This window comes from Oreochromis aureus, linkage group 7 (genome assembly GCF_013358895.1).
Source record: "Oreochromis aureus strain Israel breed Guangdong linkage group 7, ZZ_aureus, whole genome shotgun sequence".
NCBI lineage: Eukaryota > Metazoa > Chordata > Actinopteri > Cichliformes > Cichlidae > Oreochromis > Oreochromis aureus.
The window spans coordinates 16,863,110-16,886,789 of NC_052948.1; the positions used below are offsets into that span (position 1 = coordinate 16,863,110).

Here is a 23,680-nt window from a genome sequence, read left to right on the forward strand (position 1 = left end):
CTACAGGGAGACATCCATAAACATGAAATTATGTACACACACCAAACATTTTATTAGAAACACCTGTACACCTACCTATTCATATAGTTATCCCATCAGTCAATAATGCGGCAGCAGTGCAGAGCATACAGTCGTTGAACTACAGATCAGGAGCAAACCATCCAGGTGGACATAAAGAAACAAAAACATGATGGAAATAAATTTTAAAAAAAGCAATTACAGACATGATTGTGCCACCTGCAAGATGGGCAGGTTTAAATATTTCAGGAACTCACAATAGAAATAGAAAATACTCAGAATAATTGAAAAGAAAAATGGGAGTGAATGGCAGTTCAGTGGATGGAAATGCTTCTTTCAAGAGAGAGGTCAGCCGAGAACAACCAGACCGATTTTAGCTGACAAAAAGGTGGTAGTGGTTCAGATAACCACTCAGGAAAAGAGCATTTCAGTGTGCACAATCCACCTCCAGGTACAAATAAGTAGGGTGATTTGTAACACGACTGTACAGATTACAAATACATAAGCTGAGAGTAAAAGGGAAAAAAAAACCTCATTTGTAAATTGACAGTTTGGGCTCAAGTGCTTTATTCACTCAAATGGTCCCACTTCAGCATTTACATACAGATGAATGTCAATGCTTCACATTTCTCTTGCTAGAAATATGATTAAGCAGTCTTTATTAACAGGCTACGTACCACAGGCTTTTAAGGTGGCAGTAACTAAACCATTACTTAAAAAGCCCCTAACTGATCCATCTGTCTTAGTTAATTATTGACCGATTTCTAAAAGTCCTTATTATATTCCTTTAGCAGTCTTCACAGAGTTAACTTATTATTTACCAACAACTGGTTTATTTGAAGAGCTTCAGTCAGGATTTAGAGTGCAACAAAGTACAGAAACAGCATTAGTGATGGGTATTGATAAATCTTCTAACAGTATCTGACATTGGACTCATCTCTGAGGCTGTTAGAGCTCAGGGCAACACTCAACACCGATGACCACAATATTTTACTACAGATATTAGAAAACATAGTTGGTATTAAAGTAACTGTACAGTGTGATTTGTAATATATATATGTGATAGATTCCAGTCTGTCTGTGTAAATGGTCCTTCCCTTATATATTAATCATGGGGTTCCACAGGGTACTGTGTGGGGACCAATTCTGTTTACATTATACATACTTCCAATAGGCAAAATTATTAGATAAATTCTGTATGCATTTTCATTGCTATATCGATGACACGCAGCTTCATCTATCTAAGAAGCAAGATGGTACAAATCTATTACTTAAGCTGTAAGCATGTCTTTAAGCTATAAAGGCCCGGAGGACCTGTAATGTTAAATTAAGACAAAACTGAGGTTATTGTCCCGATCCTAAAAATCTAAGAAACATGACACTTAGCTTTTATTTTATATAGCAGTACCTTAGCTTCCAGTATGACTGCAAGGAATCCTGGAGCCATTTCTTGATCAAGAAATGCACATTAAACAAATCAGTACGACTGCCTCGATTCGTTTGTGAAATATCTCTAAAATTAGAAACTTCCTGTCACATTAAAAGTGATGCTGAAAAACTAGATCATGCATTTATTATTTCTAGGCTGAACTACTTTACGTCATTACTATCAGATTGCTCTAAAAGTAGTAGAAGAAAAGGCTTAGTTGATACAGCATGCTGCGGCAAGAGCACTGACACATAGAAAGGAGGAGACCATATTTCTCCCATATTAGCTTGTGTTTACTGGCTCCTTGATAAATTCAGACTTCAATTTAAAATGATTTTCCTCACACACAAAAGCTTGAATAATCAGACTGTCATATTTGAAAGACCTCGTACTATCTTATTTTCTTAACCGAGCACTTTAGTTGTGGCGGCCTTACTTGTGGTTCCTAGAGTTTTCAAAAGTAGAATGGGAGGCAGAGCCTTCACTTATTGGGCTCCTTTCCTGTGGAACCGGTTCCCAGCTTAGATATAGGAGACAGACACTCTCTCTATTTTGAAGATGAGGTATACAACATTTTCATATAGCTTACATTGAGGGCTGGAGCAAGTAACCCTGAACACTCCCTTAGTTATCCTGCAATTGGCTTCCTGTTCCTGAGCAATTGCTTGCTCATTGGGGGTTTTATGATTGTTTAGGTTTTTTTCTAATATTTACCTTGCAAGATAAATCACCTAGAGGCAGCTGTTATTGTGAATCAGCAGTATATAAATACAGTTTAATTGAATTGCAGAGTTTATGAATAGCATCAAAATATGCATCTTTTACCTTCCTTCTGACATTTGCATGTGACAAACATATGCAATACGTCTTGTTTCCCTGACATTTCAAATCAAAGCTAACTACAAACAGCTAACTTGCTAAGCTTCCAGTCCCCGGCTATGCACAGCATGGGTCAGTGAATGGCAGGGAAGGCAGCCTGACAGATGAGGCCCTGATAAATTTCCAAACTGATATATTTGAAAAACAGAATTTTTATTAAGCTGTAATAAAGAAACAAATATGTCCATTGTTTTACTTTGAGTTGCAGGTAGACTTACCCAGATTGTAAATGGTTATGGAAGGTCACAAATGTGTTTGTATTCACTGCCGTTCACTGACTTTGGTGACTTCTTGGCAAAAATTGTTCTGTGGTTGGTTACAGTTGTTATCAGGCTGATGATTTCAGTTCTCTCTGAGATTCCTTTGTTAAATGGGACATGTTGAGAGTCATTGATGCAATATTGAAGAGCCACACCAGCCTCACAAAATCCAGGGTATTGTCTCCCCCAGCTCTGTCCGTACACAAGGACGTGTCATTCGGGCTTTGGATTTCCTTAAAAGCGTACTTTCCTGCCTCAATTTCCTGTCATCCCAAGCCAAAGTCAGCATTTCCTTACCTTTGCTGAAAAACAATTCTGAGGCACATTTCACACGACTCCCTGCGAGCTTTTGCTTTGGGAACTACAAAGATTTTTATTTTTCCCCAGTACACTGCTTTCTACACTAACAGCCACAGTTAGTGTTATGTTCATATTTCTGTTCTCAGGTGTAGTAAGCACACAGGTTTTCAGTACATTACAACCATGAGAATTTCTTAGCTAGCCTATTGTCATCAATAACAACTGATTAAATCAACTCAATTACAGCATCAACATTCAGCCTACATTTGCAGGTGTAGAAATCTTACTGCAGTCAAAAGCCACGAGTGATCCAAACTCATCAACCAACTATTTGGGGGGCTCTCAGAGCTTTTACTTGCCCTCTGTTGTGTTTGCTTTAGACTTTAGTATTTTAAAGACACTGGACACAGAACTGTGGTCTCATTTGCATACAGCTATCCAAGTGCCAAAGTCACAATCTGAACTATTATGGGCATTGAATGTGAAAGTCATAGACTCCACTAAGCTAAGGACACAGGCCACTGTCTCAGTCTTGGTTCAAAGCTACAATCTTTATATTTATAGTTAAATATAAATGTTTGCAAGGTTAAAAGACTTTATGAGATTGGTGGAGTCCAAAAAATGTGCAACCGGATTGAAATTATGTAAAAATATACGCCTTTATCCACACAACAATGCAGGGAGAAAATGAGCATTAGTGATGCATAGGATAATTCAGCTATGCATACACACAATTTCAAGCCTGATACGGAAATGAAAAATAATGCATAATTTAACAAAAACAAAACAGACAATTTCACAGAGCATGCATTTTGTGTTGTTCTTTTGTAACATTTTTTTCCTTCACACATTGACACAAACTCAAAAGGTGTGATTTGATAGATTTAATGTAACGTTCCTAAAAAATCTAACGAAATGCTAGTTATAGTTAATAAGCAAGAAATGATAGTTCTGCAAGGATGGAGAACACTATAATTTGAGGATCGAAAGGTTTTGTACATCGTCTTGATTTTGCTAACTGAAAACGTAAAAAAAAAAAGACAGAATTTCTGAAAACAAAACCGTTTATTTTGATCACAGAAGTAGTAACAGAGAATTATCAATCTATGTTGTTTCTACTGATGTAATATGATTGATTTAATATAAAGATTGTATTGCAGCGTAGTTTGTGAAACGATAAAGTTCAGTGCTGTCTGCTGAACTGTGAATAGCAGACTGTAGCTGATAACTAGCTTTGGATATACAACGCTGGAAACAGTGACATAACATATTGTACGTATATACAAATGTTGGGAGGTATACGGATGTGCGTGATCTGATATCATCATGTTGGTGATGCTCCTGGATCAACAAAATAGGTTGGTTTAGGTTCAACATTGTGAGTGACCAATCACATTGCAGTGATGTCATAGATTTGCAAAAACGCGTCACACGACACAGTAAACCACAACACTAACCCCATAACCTTAAACCTAACCCTGACTATAGCCCTGTAACCTTAACCCTAAACACAATCACATCCTAACCCCCCAACCCCAACCGCCCCTTTTTTGGATTTCATCGGCAGGTTTTTTTCTTCCCAAGTTGCAAAGCTATGACAATGTAATTGGTCAGATGCAATGTTGATCCTGGACAAACAGTATTATGCATAACAACACAAACACGATGATATCAAACAGACCATATGGATGTAGTCATTTATAACTTGAAGACAGCCCAAAAAATCCACTCTGTTGGGCTCTTCTGCCTCTCCATCTGGCTAGATGCATGATTAAAAACTGTCAACCAATCATTCACCTACCTATGATACTACTTGGTGCATATTTGTTTCAGAAACAGAGACCATTTTAGTTATGTTAACAATACAATGCACATTTTTATAAAAAATAGGGACTAAAAGTGTACACTTTTAGCAAAGCACTTTATTTAGGCAAAGAAAGATATTAGGTATTCTCAGCTCGACAAACACTACACCTGTGTGTAGTTTACCACAACCACTGAAATTTTGCAACTCTGTTGTGACACCGGGACACTTGAAATCCAGCAGAATCTAAATTTAAAATGCAGTTGCCAATCATGTCTGCACTGAATGCAAACTGCATCGTGCCAAATTTAAGATGCCGGGCTCTGTTAGTGAGCTTTGTTATGGAGGTCCCACTGATATCATTCCATGAGGGGGGAGGAGACTGGTGTATAATCACCAGACAGCAGTCATCACTGTGAGGAGAACTGGAGGGCAGCAATTTTCTCTCTGCTGTCTACCTTCTCACACACAGTGGTTGACACTCTGTCATTGCCTGATAAACATTTGGACTGATATGTGGCTTTGTGCACACATTATATGGGCATAGCAGCACATGCTGGCATATACACTCATGAATTTAGGGTGCACACAATGCTGAATAGATGAATGGTGGACACGCATGTGCACATGCAATTGGTTTCTGACTGGCAGGTGCAGACAGACACACTCAGACCGGGCATATAGCCATGTCAGCGCAAAACTTGTGACTTCTTTTTGTCCTTCACAATTTTGGTTCGGAATGATAAGAATGTGCTAGTCAGCCCTTTTTGTCTAGTCAGACTGAAGGATGAGAAAGATTTCACAACGTAATGGCAAATCCATGAGTCTTAATAACTATGCTTGATAAATAAGCGTTTCTGTAGTTTCTTATTTAGCATGTATCCAAGTTGCTTATCCATGTTTACCCCTCTGGATTTCTTTGTTCTCTGACAAACAGTGGATTTTAGAGATGAGCACTTGTCTCATTAAGTGTCTGCTTTCTGCTGATAACAACAAGGGAATACTGATCTGCACAGCACTGTTTAAAAGGCAGACAGTGTTTCATGTTTTTTCTGTATCAATGATGCCATTAAGGTCATGTCAGGTGGAGGTTATGTTCCATTGTATCTGTCTGCCTTTAATTCCTGCTTCTTCTTTTCTTTAATATCTCAGCCATAGATTTTCTTGTACAGAGATTATAGGTTTTTATCAGAGTCATATATCTTTCAACTCTATAAAGTGTCCTTCCATCTCACTAAATGTGGCTTGGTGAGAGTAACATTTGGAAAATGACCACAAGCAACGATTTGTCAAACTGTGCTGGCTGGTGTGCTCAATACACTTTCTTCTTCTCTACAGTAGCAGAATTACAGTTGAGTGTTCGCTGACCTAATGCAATAGAGGCTCCATACGGACAGAGTAATGTGATTTCCCAGGCTTTTATTCTGTGTCTGCTGCTAGATAGAGAGGAGCCCCGAAGAGATGCCATCTGAATTGGGGATGGCTGTCGGAGAGAGGCGGCCATTGAACAAGGGATGGAAGGACATAATGCATGTGATAGGGACAGCAGCAAGCTGCAGCCTGGATGTGGACCGCAGACGAGAGGGACAGAGGAAAAAGACAAGGACTCACTGGGGTCAAGTGATTATTATAAGGCTCTCAGTGAAGCATCACTGACCCTTTGATATTAACTGTGCTGCTAAATAAGAAACTACAGAAATGCTGAAATATCAAGCATGTGTTGTATTGTGTGTGTTGGTCATCATAAGTTAGAGTTGTAGTGGCACCTGCTGAGCTATCTAATATATCCCAGAAGGTTGATTCTGTTCATCTGGACGTAGCGTTTTCAATGGGAGAAACATTTCGTCACTCATCAATGCATTAATGCAATCACACCATTGTAGCCATTCCCCAGCTCTCTGTGAATGGTACTCATGGCCATTGATCAGTGGTCTTTGATCAATGGTCATGACATTTTCCATATAAATGATCAAGGAACTGACCTCACAGCCCATTGTTCATTCAGTGGGCTGGTTTCAGTCACTGTGCCAACGTACTGTTTATAAGGTTGGAGAAACCTGCAGTCAGCTGAGACTGAAGCAGTCACTTGGATGAGTGATGAAACGTTTCTCCCACTGAAGACGCTACGTCCAGATGAACAGAATCAACCTTTTGGGGATTTATTTACCTGGGTGATTCAGCATGCAGTCCCAAGCTTATCAGTTCCAAGCTAAATGGAGAATGACTGAGACTGTTTGTTTTTCTTTGCTTCTTTTATGTTTGGTTTCTTCGATGGACAAAAGATGTTGATCAGATTTTAAAAGAAATTACATTTAGACAAAATAATGAGATGAAGGCACAATTGTTGACACGGGTCACCGCCTCACAACCAGAAAATATTTTTTACAATGTAACTAAAGGCTCTGCATATTTTCAGTATATCTTAGAAACATATGGTCTGGGAAAAAATATTCAAAAAGATTTGATTGTTATAGATGAGCCCAAGACAAAAGATGTTCCACAATAGTTGTCTTTATTAAGACTGAACTCTTTTCCACTAACAAATGCCTGCAATATGTTAAAACCAAAAGAAATGTGTAAGACACTCATCCTTTTGTTTTTGCAACAATTACAGAGATAAACACTACAAACTAATGCACAAAAACAACAAAACAATTAAAGGAAAAAAATTCACAGCTCTGTTAGCAAGCAATGCCCAAAGAACGTTATTCATAATTGTAATGTTGCCGTTTTGATTTTGTGTTAGGTAAGAAAGGGCTTCACAATAATATTTAACTACTTTAATCCATAAATAAGACAAAAAAATCTTTTTAAATTGGTTTTGAAAAAGTGGAGTGTGTCATATATTCAAGGTTTAAGACAACTATGTTGAAAGCATTGCCTACTGTTTGAATAGAGAGTGTATCAGTGTAATGTAGCGTTTTACTGCAAGTGTGAAGGGATTAAGATGTATCTGTAGTTTAAATGCTGCTGGTGAGCAACTGCATATAAAATATAGACGTATAGTACTGTGCAAAAGTCTTGAATCACCCCTCATTTCTTGATATTTTGCTCTCAAGGCTCCAGACTTTCTTTCTGTCATTTTAAGAAGTGGTCCTGAGCAATAGTTCTCCAGGCTTTCTGCAGATCAGGTTTTTCTTTGGACTTTGGCTGTTTTTTTCATTAGTTTTCAGTCCAGTCCTTGTACCATTTTTAAAGCAAATATTATTATTGTTTAAGCCACTTAACACTGACATGAAAAAAGAAATCCTTAACTCAATGAACCATTGTGGCCAAAAACATAACAGACAATTTAGCAAAGAACCAAAATATAGTTTTAAATTGTATCTTTAGGCACTTTGTTACTAGCAGCCCGTTGCAAAAACACACCATTTGTTCCCATTACTTTAGCTTAATCGGCAAAAAATGACCAGAAATAACTGTTTGACAGACATAAAATAGTATTTTTGCACAAACAAAGGGAATTCCAAATGAACTATTAGCTGAAACTTGGCATATCTTGGCATATCTTGGCATGGGGTGCAGTGTATCCTTAAAATATGTGAGGAAATTGGACAAGTGAAGGAAAAACACAAAGTAGCAAACCTAAGCAAAACTACCTGCAGCAGATGAACAGAATCATTGAGTCATGTCCTTAAGAAATAGGAAAAAATACAGGAAAGAACTGGCACAGGACCTGAAAAATACATCTGGCCCTTCAGTTTATCAATTTAATGCTTGCCTCAACAGAAATGGTCTCAGTTTCAGGGTCACTGTCAAGGAGAGGTCAGAAAAGAGGTATAACAGTGAGTGCCCACAGCCATCAGTAAAACACAGTGAAGGCTCTGTCATGGTTTGGGACCGGCGGCCATATTTCCACGTATGCTTGTATATGTTGCAATAAATAGTTCCACATATTTCCTACTTTGCTAGCAAAATGTAGAGAAATGAGGAGTGGCTTGAGACTTTGTGCACAGCAGAAGCTGACCTCTAGTAAAAACAAAAAAGTAAAACATAATGGTAAATAGAAGAATTGTATTAAAGAATGAAGTGAAAACTTTTCACCTTGTTCTCTAGTTTCAAGTGTTATGATGTTTATTTTGTAACCTATGACCCCCATTAGAGTCAAAGCAAAGTATGAAGCAGGATATTTTTTTGTGATTGACAAGTCGTTATGATACTAGCGAGCAGTGTGGATCTTTTACCAGTCTGATCTGCCCCTTATGACAGCTGTCCTCCTGCTTAAGGCTTGGCATGGTGTTTCACTAACCAATATGTGATGCCAGAGTGGCTACATCCATCTTTAATTTTCAACCTATGGTCAGCACTCAAAGTGTTTTGCTATCCCAGTTTATAAAACTGATTTTTCTGAAGGCTTGTGCAATGTGTTTTGTTGCCACAGAGGAAATGAAGCGTTAAAACAATTTTATAGCGCGAGAAATGAATGAGGAAAATGCGGCTCAAAAGGTCAGTCTGAAAAATGCCAACTATATTGACAAGAGACACAAAGCTTGATTTTACACATTACTGTAGTTCATTTTTCAGTTGCACCGGAGAAGAGCCTTTGCAAAGAAGCATCTTTTCTCCTCTGTTATAGTCATGGTGTTTGTAACAACATCATATCAATAAAAAAGGTCTTAGTTGGGATAGTTCGGAGAGTTTAATAATGCAATGTTTTTTCAAAATAAGAGCGGCGATTGATTTGGTTTAATACACTGCTACACCCTTTCCATTTTTTCTATGACATGGGCTACAGTGTGACAAAATAATAATTACATATTATTAGATATTAAGTAGATAGTAAAACTTCCAGACCAGCAAAGCAGCTTTCATTTGTGGCGACAGCAAACAATACAGGCCATTAACACTAACCTGTAGTAGACTTTGTGAAGATTTTTGCCACTAGTCAAACTAATGTATAAATAAGATGTCAGCTGGTTAGCGTAGTAGAAAAAGTGACCTGACTTTAAAACAGCTGGCAATGGGAGCAAGAAGCTACAAAACACAACAGAAGTCTAACCAAGTAGGCCCTTTAAGGTCAGTATGTGACAAATAATTGAAATAATGCAAATAATGGAATTAGCATTGGCATTAAATGATGTACCCAGTACTCACACATTTCTGTGTGTGCAGGAAGTAACATCAAGGGAACTGATACATTACCCAGCGCATCAGGATATGTTGGTGTGTTTACGAGACCTTTTTTTGGCTTGTTTGTTTCTCTCCAGTGTGGCTGCATTTGTGGATCGAAAACAAACTGTGACCTCAGAGTCTAGTTAACATAAATTGTATTGGTCTTTGAGAGGTAATTTTAGGAGGGAATCAATAAAAATGATTTTTTTTCCAGCAGCACTGATGAAGTTTAGAATAGTACCCGGCATGTGAGCACAGATCTAATTCATGTGTTTTCCAGTAAGATAATCCTGTTGGTTATTGTGTCTCACTGTTGTATGCCCATATAAATGTATAGACTTATTTCTGATGCCTCACCTTGGAAGTTTGTCTCGTAAAATTCAGACTTGTATACATATTCATCTTAGGTTTATCCTCTGGCTAAATGTGCCATCTTGTAGGTCACTTTCTTTGCCCTGTCAGCTAATCTGTTGCTGGCGGTGTTCCCATCTCCACTCTCAATCACAAATGTGCCCTCAAGGCACCATGAAATCCACACTGCTTGTTAACAGTGGGAGCCATAAAGAACCTCGCCTGCATCAATATTCCCATATCACTCCTTTCTGCTGTGCTACAAACCAGACGCCGACAGCTAGAGAGGCATCTGATCGAGGTTGTGTAATCACTCTGGTAGCCAACACAACTGTGCTCTCAGGATTTAAAGGGCTCTTCAGTTTTCTACCATACCTGATGCAGCAACGGCACGCATGTGAGAAGTTCATTACAGAGATGTACAATGGGAACAAATGGAAATGAATTTGTGTGTACCTTCATGTATGCATGGGAATGCGATGCGTGTATCCACATCACAGATAGAGTCTAATTCTTGACCCTGGGATTGAAATGAAGTAGACCGCCACAGTAGCTGAGGGTGGCTTTACATGCTGATGAATATTGTTACTCTGTATCCAGATTTGGTATTAGAGTGCACATCAAATGTATTAAGATGACAGTAATTTTTTTTCCTGTAGATTTTTACTTCAGAACTGCAGCTGAATGAATAAATTATTCTGAGTTATTTAGGGCAAATGTGTCAACTAGACAAGTTGAGCCAAAAATACAAAGCTGGCTGCATCATAATCTATCAGCTGAAAAATAAAAACACATTTACCGTCCTTTTTCTTTGACAAACAATCAAAGGCATGCACTACTGGTAGTTACACAAAAGCATGGAAGAAGAACTTCATTGTTGTGTATTGTAAACAAAATCTTTTATTTTCCTTCATGATATTTGCAGTGATCCTTTATTACAGTCACGGATTTGCTTATTTGGAGAGCATTGTCGTTTGGCTGCTGTTATTAAGCACAGACAATTCGATAATACAACAATTTCCCTTCGGTTAAGAAACTTGTGTATTGAAACGTTATCTGTGGATTATTGTGCCATCGAAAATAAACACAGTGCTTGCTGATCATTCATTCAGCGTGTTCAGCATGTGCTCGTCACTGTCACAGTCTCCTGTTCTGCCACAAAACAAAAATAAGGCAACTGTAGAATTTCCATTTGGCTCAAAGAGGTGACTGCTAATGCGAAACAGATTTTTCATAACATCTGTTTTTATGTCAGACGTGATGATGAGAACCGTGGCGTTCTGTTGCGCCTGAGAAATGTGATCTTGGTCTTTGTCAACTATAAAAGCGGAGTTTGTGAGCGGCAATCTCAAAGTTTTTTTTACCTTTTTTTTTTTTTAGCTAAAGCAACAAAACATCCACAACTTCCAATACCTATGTTTCCACATTACATTTGACCTATGTGTGTTTTGGTGTGTCTTCACGCTTATTGTCTCATTTAAGTGTGAGTGCTCTTCCCTTAGAGGGTTCCCAGGCAATAAGGTCAGTGGTCACTGGTGATATCAGGGTCTGGTGTCAGAACAAGTTGCACAGTGATGAATGGGAGTAATCTCACAGCTGTTACACAGTCACAGACATTTTACTTGGGGGAGGGGAGAATACGAGTGAACACAAAATTTATTATAAATATACATTTACATAACAATTTCTATGTCTTTGTCTCTCTCTCTCTCTCTCTCTCTCTCTCTATATATATATATATATATACTTTGTTTACCCTATTCTGTACATGTATTTGTATGTACACAATGTTATTCATGTTGCTACTAATACAAAAAGCCATGCAATATCTACAGTACAGTAAACAGTATATCTATGAAACCTAGTTTTGTTCTCAATAAATAGTAATAAATAATCTAACTGGTGTTGTTGTATGTTCTACTGCCCATAACATTTACATTACTGCTTTGGATTAACATTTTCCCTTTTTCGTCTTGACCTGATGTCAGTTTTAGCTGCTTTGACTGTATTTGCTGATAAGATGATAAGTTCCTTCACTCCACATTCTCTGAAGATAGACATTTCAGTTGGGCGTCTTTGTCCTCAAATGTCACCTTTTTGTTCCTCTTTGGGTCAATCCAAGAGTTGTGAATAATAGCGTTATTGGGGGTAGGGTCCGCCTCAATTATTGACACCACTCGCTTCTTCATCTTGCTTTTCAAGACTTTCTGAAACTTCTGCCTTGTGAAGGCATAGAGTAGTGGGTGAAAGATAGTTGTCCCATAAGCCATGACCAGGAAGCCTAGTCGCAACTTGACCATCAGGTCACTGAGGCCCACGCTGAGGATTACTGTGTTTAGTACCGTGATGGGCGTCCAGCACAGCAAAAAAGTAGACACGATGAGGAGGGACATTCTGAAAACTCTCTTTTGGCGTTCCCGTCTTTCCCTGTGACGTTTAACCGCCCTGCGCAAGGCGATAATGACGGAGACGGAGGTTCGCATACCCAGCGTGGGATTACGGGTGCCACTGCTCTGTGAGCCGTCCGTGGTCTCTTGCTGTGTTGTCATGGTTGTCATGGACAGACGCTTTTTCCTGCGAGCTTTCTTCTTCTGTGAAGCATGGAAACGCGTACCAATGCGAATGTTGAGCGCTTGCAGGATCTTTGAGTAGGTGATTAGCATGACAATTGCAGTAAAGAAGAAAATAGGAATCTGAGCAAGCAAGTGGTAATAGAGGCCAAGTTCATTGTAGTACTGGTTAGTGGGGACCACGTTCTCCACCAGTGTCTGGTTCCGCTCTGTGTAGCCTTGAGCAAAGAAGCCCACCTCAATAAAGGGTACAAGGAAGCTAACAAAGGATAGCACCCAGATGGTGGCCAGCAGGGCCAGGGCACGACCCATGGTCAGGACTCTGTTGGCTGGTTTGACAGAGATGTCGTAACGATCAAGGGTGATGGCCAGTACATTAGCAGCAGTGGCAACACTAGCGAAGGAAACACAGGCTTCATGGAAGCAACAGACGAGGGCTGTGTCTCCTTCCAGGGAGAGTAGGACCACCACAATGGTGAGTGGGATGCAGCACAAGCAAACCAGTACATCCAGCACATGGAGGTTCATAGTGACGATGTTACTGACGGAGCTAATGAGGTTTGACTTCATGCAGTAAAGGGCAAGCACAGTGAGGTTGGAGCTCAGGCCAAGCAGGATTTCTAGCATGAGGAAGCCTGTCAGGGAGACCTGAAAACTAACAGGATATAGGCTGGGGGTCGCCGGACTCATGGTGCCGCTGATGGGCTCAGTGTTGTCGGTGACCGTGACGTTGCTCATGGTGGCTTCTTTTTCAGGGCACATTATCCTGTGTGTAGGGAGTGAAAAAAAAACAATATTTATGAAGTGGAAAAGGAAATGAGGGGTTTTTGTTTGTGCATCTCTGGGAAGTTCCATTTAACACTTATGTGATAACTCTTATCAGATGAAGTTATCCAGTAAGAAGGAAGCATCAGCATTTAAATGAGAAATACAGAGAGCACACACTTAAATAGAGCAATGATTTTCTTTCCTGTTATGCCCTGCAGATTAGATTGTCTCACTACGTGATTGGCATGACTCCTTGGTAACTATACTGTCTCAGTGATCTCTTACTTTTGTGCTTTTCACAGTCCTATTTCAGGCTGTTGCATCTACAGCGGAGACATATCACAGAAATCCTCGACTGAATTCCAGTGTTTTCAGTTTCAAGATTGCTTGGTATATTGTTGTTTTGTCAAAACCTACTTGTGGCACAGTGTAGTTCTGAGCATCTACTGAATAACACTTTATAACACATTATATGTTCCTTATTAACTAAACTAATTAGTATTCAACACATTTTCTCAATTGCAAAATTATGAATTATAGTTTATAACAAGATGACTCTGCCAAACAGGGATGTTTACATTGTCAGACTTCCAGCTATTAGAGACGCACATTAAAATACCGAGTGTCTATTCAGGCTAATCAATGGATCAAAGAAAAAAAGCTGCTGGCATTTGGAAATGTCATAAAATTGTTGTTAGGAAGAAGAAAAATTATATCTTACTCTAGGATAAATCATAATAGCTTATTAGTGCATGCATTATTAAACTCATCTAGCCAACCCTAGTCAAATCTGAATATGGTTATTAGATGACATGGAGAACAACAAATGTTTCTGTAATATTTACCCTTGCCTCCAGCACTATCTGAATACCAGAGCGGTGTAATCAGGCCATAGAGTCCATGTTAGATCCACAGAGATGAGCATCGCATCCAAACATTGCTTGTAGAAAAGTGCTTCCGTTCAACTAGAGCCCCCAGCGAGGCTTTTCCTTTTACTGCTAGTCCCTCCCAGAGAGGCCGAAAAACCCCACCTGTCTCACCAAAGATGTCAATGAGTTGTCACTTTTCTCCTTTCTGACCTTGTTGGCAAGAAAGCTGAGCAATTAGCCACCTGTATCCAGTGGATGCTGGGGAACATAGGCTGATGTCTTCTAGGCTGATTTTTTTTTCTTCTCTCAGATCTCTGGTTTGATTTGGTAATGCTGAGATAACTGATAGATGAGCGGAGCAGGGATCAGATGTCTGAGCCACCTCCTGTTTATAGTCGCATGATATTCCCAGGCAGGAGAGTCGCAGCCAACCAAGAAAACGAAGAAACGCAGACTCTCTTTCTCCAGTGCAGTGCTAAAATGTACTGCTCATAACATGAGCCTTTTTGCTTCTTTTGTATACAGTGAGAAAATAGCAGTCAGATATGTGTGTATAAGAAAATAGTTACATCCATATCCATGTCTGGTACTCCAAGAAGCGCAGTTGTCTGTCTGCCATGCAGATATTTCCGGTGCACAGCACAGTAATGTCCCACATGTATTTGGGAGAGGTCAGAGTGTCCGGCCAGCATACAGGCCCATGCTTCCCCTGGGAGTACTAATGGAACAGGCCTTCAATCTCTACCTTTCTCATTAGTCTCTGTTCTCTTGGCTCCAGCTGCCATTGACTGAGCACAGATCTCCAGTTTGTCCCTCGACATGCTGAAACCTAAATCACTGGAGATGGCATGACTGTAGTGTATGTGTATCCAGTCACAATGACATATGTGAACACTGTCATTTGTGATTACCAGTATTTAAAGGTACTCAGGAGGGCTGGGGTGGGGTGGGGGCTTGAGTCTGCAATTCAGGCAAAGGTCATTATCGTGAGGTAGTGGATGTCAGTTCACCAGAGAGAGAAATTGCCTTTTAGATTTGTAAAGAGATCCCAGACAATAATTAGTCTTTAAGAGGCCAGATGTGTAAACGGTATCATCTACATGTCCTTCAGTTCCACACCTTTCATTCACAGTGACCTAAAGAGACAGAGAGAAAAAGAGAGAGGACAGGAAAATGGATAATAACGAGAATAAGATAAGGACAGAGAGGGAGTAGAAGGAGAAGAAAAGGGAAGTGTGGGGGATGCATTAGTGAAAGTAGACATATCCTCAGTAGAGAGGCGACAAAGAAATTCTCATTAACAAAGCAGCAAGCCTCTGATGTCTTATCGTGTTCCTGTGCAGAACCTGATGCACTTGGTGAACGAGACAGTAGCACTAATAAAGGGATGCACAAAAGCCACGGAGTATTTTACATCTCATCGTTCGGTTTGAGATTCAAGATTAACTGCAGCGTTATCTTGTCATTCTTGTTATGCATGTACATATTAATATAGGTAAATGCTTATTAGGATGCTACTTGTGCAACAACAGTGTTGGTGACATTGCTGTTGTTGCATTTTCACCAACGGCACAGACTTGCTTAAAGCTTTGGTGGAGTGCGATCCGTTGGGAAACTTGCCACAGAGACATGGATGCCTCCTCGCCTGCCTCGATATGTGATCCATGTAATCTCTCTGGAAGAACACGTCTGTCACTCTCCAAGGTTGCAAAAGTGAGATATGCCTTTACTTGTATACCAGAATGCCATCATAAATGATCGTTCCTCTGTAGCACGCAAGACATACAGCACAATTTTAAGGTGAACAACCAAGATTTCATGTTTAGTTTCTTATATCACAGAGCATAGAGCATGTGCTTGTTTGTAAGTAGGTGTGTAGCAGTAAGACACAAGTGTGCCCACAGTGGAATACACGTACATTGCAGTGGATAAAATTAAAAAAAAAGAAGAAAAAGCCTTTTAGACAATTAGCTTCCTCGAATTGCCCATTAAAAACAGAATTGATTTTATTTAGCTACTAATTGGTTTAAGCAAAACCAAATGTTTCTCAATTAAAGTCCTCCAAAAAATGCATTATGACTGAAACTGTTCAGGAAATTATATTTGTGGTTTCTAATCCTGCACAATTGTTCTAACAGAGATGTTTGGTCCCTGATTAATCTTTGCTGCCATATACTCTCTGCTCGGCTTAGCGCTGTAGATCAAAGCAATAAGTATAGAGTGCCCCATCACAGCACAGCAAAGCTCACCATGCAGAGTAAACACAGATGCTCCTGAGCTGGTCTGTTCACCACGCTGTCCCCTGTCCTTCCACCTCTGCAACAATTCGGAGCGACTGACAGAAGCTGCTGTTTTTCTCTTTCGCTTCTCCCAGCAGGAATCCAGGACTGAATAGTGATGAACATAGAAGGGTCACACAACTGACAGATGTTCTTTCCTTCCTGAGTACCAGACAGAAGAAGTCCAGAAAGATGAGTCTTGACATGGATGTTGGTGGGATTCCCCTTTTTTCCCTCTTTTGCCCATTTTACTTTCATCCATCCATGCGCACTGTGAAAACTCCTTTAGCCACCCAACTCTCTGTTGTGATCGCTCCTTCTGTCAGGATAGGAGTGCAAACCATCACACTCCTGGTATCTCTCTCCTGCTCTGCTCCCCTCTTTCTCACTCACTCCCTCGATCCCTCCCTCTCTCTCTCTCTCTCTCTCTTACTGCGGAGGTTTGCAGTGCTCTCCCCGTCCTGATTGGTCTTCTGTAATAGGCTTAACTCTTTCCTCTCTGGTACGGGGAGGTATTTCCTTTTGTTCTGATGCTCTCCTCTTTCCCTGTCAGTGATTGTAGCATTCCATGTGAGCCTGTAGTGAACAGCGCGGGATTAAAAAAAAAACTACTACACTTATGCACAGGGACTTTAGATGTCACTGCGCTAATCACACATCCTGCTTCAAAAGCAACCGGGCAGACTTTCGAAGCAAAAACAGGGGTAATGCATCCAGGATGATGTATTAATTAGCTCTGTCACAATATAATGAACAAATAATGCGCTTGTAGACCGTGGAAGGAATGATGAGGATGGAGAGCCAGAAGAGAGACGCAATATTTCAGCATTGATTTTTGTGCACAGGTCTAATTATGCATGTGCAAGTGAGCATGAGAGACAGCAAAACTGATAGAGAAGAGGTAAATTCTTGATGCTACGTGTGGGAGAAATAGATAATGCAGGAAAGGTAGAATTCAGAAACAGGAGATAGAGTATTGTGGGCTCTGATTGATAGTTTCAATTAAGTTGCTTTGTCAGATCAGTGAGAGGTTGACCACCCTCTATTTCTTTTTCAAGTCTCATTTGTCAGGTGCAGTTATTGTCAGAGGGCATCCTGGTACCTGACAGCCTGCAGTAAAGAAGATGAAGGCAACTGTCATTCTGTATAGTGACTTGAAAAGAGCAATTAGCCCGCAGAAAACTTAGATTCAAAATTAAACCTTTACAAATGTGTTCAGGAGAAGAAAATCTGGGAATGCGCAGCATATCGAACCTTGAGGTCAATGAGCGATGGTGAAAAAAGAAATCTGCAGAAATCTGTGGTGGGCAAAAGCTCACCAAAACTGGCCAGCTGAAGATTAAAAATAAACCTAAAATTAATAAATTGCTTGTTTGCAAAAGCATAAATTTGCGGTTTCAACCTGCCTTATATCAGAGGTCTATGTTTGTGGTTGTGGTGCGATGGTGTGGGAAATGTTTTCTTCACTCACTTTAGGCCCCTTAAAACCAGTCAATGAATATGTAAATGCTTATCTCGGTATCGCTGCTGAATATTTGTCTTAATAGCCTCCTCTTTTCCATCTTCTAATGGCTACTCTTGTCGTGTTATTACACTATATCACGATCCAAAAGTTGTGTTAATATAGTTTTGTCAATATAACATTGGAGACAGTAGCCTATTAGGCATGTGCTCTGAAGATCCAGATTCAGCATCTTGGATGTTGTAGAATTGAGACATTTGTAGGATGAATGTGTATCTAACACAGAAATGACATAATGCAATCATGTAACACGGACTCAGGAACACTTCCAGCATCCAGCGTTAAGAGCTAAGGGAGAAAGAGGGGTTGGTAAGTGCTCAGTAAGTGTAGTAATTGCACTTTATCATCTGCCACCTACTTTTCAAGGCATTTAGAGTTTTTGGTATCAAAGGTCTAAATAAGACTATGAATTACAGCACCCAGTTTCAAATAAATCAGTCACTCTATCAGGTATCCATCCATGCATCTTCTTCTCCTTTTATGTCAATATTTCACAAGCTTGAGCGTTTCAAAAGTGAGGATTTTCTGATTGCTCAATTTCAAATTTACATTGTTGTTCATCGATTCGGTTTGAAAACCACAGGTGCGAAAAGGTAACTTGTGATGACAGTTTTTAAATATTTTCTGACATTTGATTGGATAAACTTTTGTAGCCAACTATTTGTAAAGAATTATTTTGCCAATGTAATGCGGTGCCTCTTTCATTTTTATTCTGTTGAGCTAGAGCTGAAAAAGAGTTGTACACCGATGGAAATACGTAATCTCTAAAACTGGTAGTGCCACAGAGACCTGGCGTTGTATGGTAACAAACCAGTTGAGATATGGGAAGTCTTTTCTGAGCTAATAAGCTTGCAGCTCAGGCAGTTATGTGTTTCTACGTTTTCTCTAACAGATTCACACTCTGATTAAACACGTTTAGTAGAATTTGTCATTCATTTTATCATTTACAGGATGCATGGCATCACTAATCTGTTAGCTTCCATTAGCCGAGTTTTAAACAAAAATGAACTCTAGTGGATGATTCTGTATGTTCTTCTATGAGTGTTGCAGTGCACACTTCTCCCAAAATATATGTTGGGCTGACGGACACCGGTTGAAATTTGTTTTTTACATATTGCTGAACTCTAGTTGAAAGTGAGGTGGTGAGCTTTGCAGTGAGTGTCTTGATGGAATCCACTGCTTGACACTGTACCAATGCCAGCTCCTTCAGTGTAAACCAAAGGGGAAAACAGTTTCACCAAATCATTTTTTTTCTCGCAAAAATCTAGAGAGTGATAGCTGTGAACAGGTAGCTGCAAATAAAAATGCATTCTCAAAGCTATCAATAGAAAGGATAAGGTTAGTATTTCATTTCCATGAATATTTCATTGAGCTTTTTCGCTCCATCTCATATACTCTACTGTCTGATATTCACTGCAGTTTTATTATTTAGTCTCTGCGTGCCTGTAGATGTCCATGGATATGCTGCATGCATGTTTTTGTAGATATTCAAATGTGTGAATATCTTCGCCTATGCAAGATCCTCCTTGGCACAGAATGTGTGATGTGTCTGTGAAGAGGACCCTCTCTGGCCTTAGCCCATCAGATGAAGCAGATGCAGATGTGCCAGACAGGGGCTGTCTTATAACAAGTGTACAATTTGCATGCCAAACATCAGCATGCAATCATGCATTACAGGGAGGGAAGCGATATGGGGCAGAGAAACCTACCGCATTCACTTTTATCTCTGTCCTGCAGCATGCATTGTGCACCTCCATTTGGTGCCACTGTGATTTGTCCCAGAACGAAACTGGTCTGCTCTCACCTGATCTATGGAAACTGCCCTTTTAACAAAGCCCGAGGCGCTCCTGCTCTAGCCTCATGCGAACATGGGCGGTCATTTGGAAAAGGAGAAAGGAAAATGATGTCTCCTGAGCTGCTCCTCTATTTGCTTTCCTTGTTGTAGGAAATTCTTCCCACCTATTGCTTAAATCCCTCATTTACCTATTCATTACTAATCAATCCTTGCTTCAGAGAGAAATCAAATGCCAAACTCTTATTTTTACTCTTAGGATCAAGGAGGGCTGAATGATGAGCTAGTCTAAATAGCCACCGTGTTGTGCAATCAGCACTTAGAGTGACAAATTAAACTGGCAAAATGAGAGTTGTTTGCTTCATGAAAGTCGATCTTTCATGGAATAATGAGGAGGATTAAATGACTTTGTGAGCATAAAAAGCTTGAAAGAGTGGAGTGTCTTGCTGGAGTCACGAAAACCATTAATATGTCCTAAAAATGAGAGATCATGAAGCTGTCAAAAGATTTGTAAGCAATTGAGAACAAAGACAAATACTTTCTATGGTATTAAAGGAACAGCTGTAAAAAGCTCATCTTGAGCAGCAAAGTGGCATCAGCAGGAAACACAAACCAGCATTTTGGGTACTTGTAACCAAAACCCAGACAGAGAAACATTTGCAGTGAATTGCCACTCAGCCCTAACAAGACTACAACGTCAGCAAAGAGGTGGCGGACAGATGATCTTGCTGGAATATTGACCAGTGAAATGGAAATATCTCATTAGAATCTCTTCTATGGTGTGAAAAGAAGATATCTTCCAGAATAATATTATCATCATGCAGGACAACACACCATCCCGTGCTGCACAAAAAAGACTTCTTGGTTGCTATGGAAATAAAAGGAGAAAGAAATTCATGGTGTGGCATCATCCCCTGACCTAAACCCTGTTGAAAACCTATCCATTTAAGAAGGATGAGGGAAGGTATAAGCATGCCTTGAAGCAGTAGCGGCAGAAACCATACATGGACTTAAAGTTGAAAGGATTAGAAAGCTCGTAAATTGATAACAAAGAAGGGCCTTTGTATAACTCTGTAGTTTGAGCTGTAAGTATTTTTTTGAAGATTGTTCTGTTCATGAAACAAACACAACACATATCTGTTTGGCGTCTGTTATTACCTGCTGAATGGTTTTAATCTTTATTCTGCATTGTAATTCGGTCCAATGTATTTTGTTCTTTTCAAAAATGTGTCAGATTGTAAACAGTTGAGCACAATCTGATAGCGTTATGTTCTTGTTCTTGTTCTGTCACTTTGTGCTGTGGGCTTGTTTCCACCCTCAGAGAGGAATTTGAAAGATTATCAAACAAGACTTGAATACTCCAAATTTGTTCATGTTAAAAAAAAAAGATTGTATTAGATTTTTTTTCATATGCTCTAACTTGATTTGTCCAGCCACCTATCCCACACAGTGATATGAGTTTTTGAAAGTTTACACATGCACTTCTGAGCGTTTTCTCCAGTGAATTATCAGAAAACAGGTAAATTATCTACGGTACCAACTATCTTTTTTTCTTTTACTCAACATACTGTATTTTTCAGACTATAAGGTGCACTTAAAATCCTTTAATTTTCAAAAATCGACAGCACCTTATAATCCGGTGCACCTTATGTATGAATTCTGGTTGTGCTTACTGATCTCAAACTGATTTTATGTAGTACACGGCGCTCAAAAATCTGTCAAAAAAAGTTCTAGTATGACTTTGGTAAGCTACGAAGCCACACCGCTTGATGGATTGTCAGAGCATTACGGCTGCCGTAGTCAGGAGCCTCGCGGAGTAATTCGGGTCCAAAACTCCGTCTGTTTCAGGTCACTGCAGCATCACTGAGAGTTAAAAACTGTCTAAATTCTTAAATCTTTAATAAAATGACCAGCGTTGCTGCTTTACTTGGTGTAACAATTAAGTTTAACATCCAGGCATCCATGAAAACAGAATTTATTAAATTCAATTTAGAACTTAGCAGAAAGTTAGCTCGATAGTTTCCAATTAAACATGATATAGCATGTTCTGAGAGAGAGATTTCTGAAAAAATTCAAATGTACAGCTCTGCTATCACTTCCGACATAAATGCAGACAGAAAACTAAACAGCAGTGACGTTTGTAGGGTTACTGAAGTTGGGCTAGCTGGAATATAAAGATGTGCTACGTGATCGCTAGTGATACAGCTATGTTAGCATAACAGTAAAGCAGGAGGATGAACGCTAACTTTTTTCCACTCGATAAAAGTTAATGCGAGGGTTCCTGATGGTTAGGGACAAATGCAATAGCATGGCATAATGCTGTAAACAGACCAAACTTCAGTCAGGAGAACAACTGAGATAATCCATCCACAATACGAGGTTAGTCATTAATATACTGCAAAAACATGGGAATAGAGCAGCTGCGAGAGAATTCAACATTAATGAATCAATGGTACGGAAGTGGAAGAAGCAAGAAGAATGTGTTGCGTGAAGTTTGACTTATCTGTTTTGTTTTGCTTAATGCGCTTCATAATCCGGTGCGTCTTATGGTCTGAAAAATACGGTAATCGAAATTAATGCAGAGTTCATACTTAAGCTATGAAATTTCTCATGATATTGATGCTCAATAGTTGATTCTTGAAAAATCAGTCTGTATTAAAAACAAGACTTTGACTTATAGTTGGAGGTCCCTGACAGGGCTGTAGAAGGTCTTTTACAGATCAGATACAAACCTCTACAGGCTAGGCAACAGCACCCTGGCTGCCATTAGGTATTAGGATGACATCCCTGGACCCATTGTTAGAACCTTAGTGCAGTGGAGTGGGTCCTGGGTTCACAAGAATTCCCTCATGTGGCCGTCCATCAAGGCAATTCATGGAGGATGAAGGAACTGATACCAGGGACCAGCCCTCACACTAAATCTAATAAAACACCTCTGGGACATTATGTTTGCGTCCATCCGACTCCAACAAGTTGAATCTCAGACTGTCCAGGAGTTCAGTAATGCTCTGGCCCAGATCTGGCAGGATATCCCCCAGGACACCATCCGTCATCTCATTAGGAGCATGCTCCGGTGTTGTCAGGCATGCATACAAGCATTTTTTTATTTATTTATTTTTTACATTTCAGTGTTGCCTTTGAATTCAGCCCTCTGTATGATGATAATCTTCATTTCCATCAAACAGTTTGGCATCCATTCATTTCTTACATATTGTCCATACCAGTATAGATACTCATTATGATTTCTTTTTCCCATTGAGATCTGATGTGTTTTTCAAAGTGTTTTTTAAATTTTTGGAGCAGTGTTATGTTTACATGATATTCGTGATCATCCCTTTCGGAAAGATGACATCGTATACATGTTTTCCATCCCTTCCTAACGAGCAAAGATACCCAGTGTTGCTGTGGCCTTCAGAGTCTAATGATCTTTGTTGTCTGTGTGTTTCAAACAAGGACTTCCCTCTGTGGTGGGTCTCCGATGGCTAGTGAGCACAGAAATTTGGATTTGTATTAGTTGTTAGTCAGAAAGCCAAAGGCATCGACAACATTCGGGCACTGGCAGTGTCACTTAGTGTTATGTTTTTGAATGTTACTATGTTCTATGTAGAGCAAGCTGCTTAAAAAATGCACCTACAGGGATTAATAGTTGTTTGAATTCTGTTTTGTTTTTGCTTTTTTGTAATAACACAAACACAATAAAACAGACACAAAGACGTGTGCAGACCGA

At 39.6% G+C, this 23,680-nt stretch overlaps 1 protein-coding gene across 1 annotated transcript; it reads right to left on the reverse strand.

Moving 5' to 3' along the window:
• Positions 1 to 11,066: 11,066 nt before the first annotated feature.
• Positions 11,067 to 17,012, reverse strand: LOC116332716 (G-protein coupled receptor 22-like). Its single transcript, XM_031755763.2, has 3 exons — positions 16,610 to 17,012; positions 14,337 to 15,496; positions 11,067 to 13,489 (listed from the first exon to the last, which is right to left on the reverse strand). The coding sequence occupies exon 3, from the start codon at positions 13,483 to 13,485 to the stop codon at positions 12,187 to 12,189; it is 1,299 nt and encodes a 432-aa protein (XP_031611623.1). The 5' UTR covers positions 13,486 to 13,489; positions 14,337 to 15,496; positions 16,610 to 17,012; the 3' UTR covers positions 11,067 to 12,186.
• Positions 17,013 to 23,680: the final 6,668 nt, after the last annotated feature.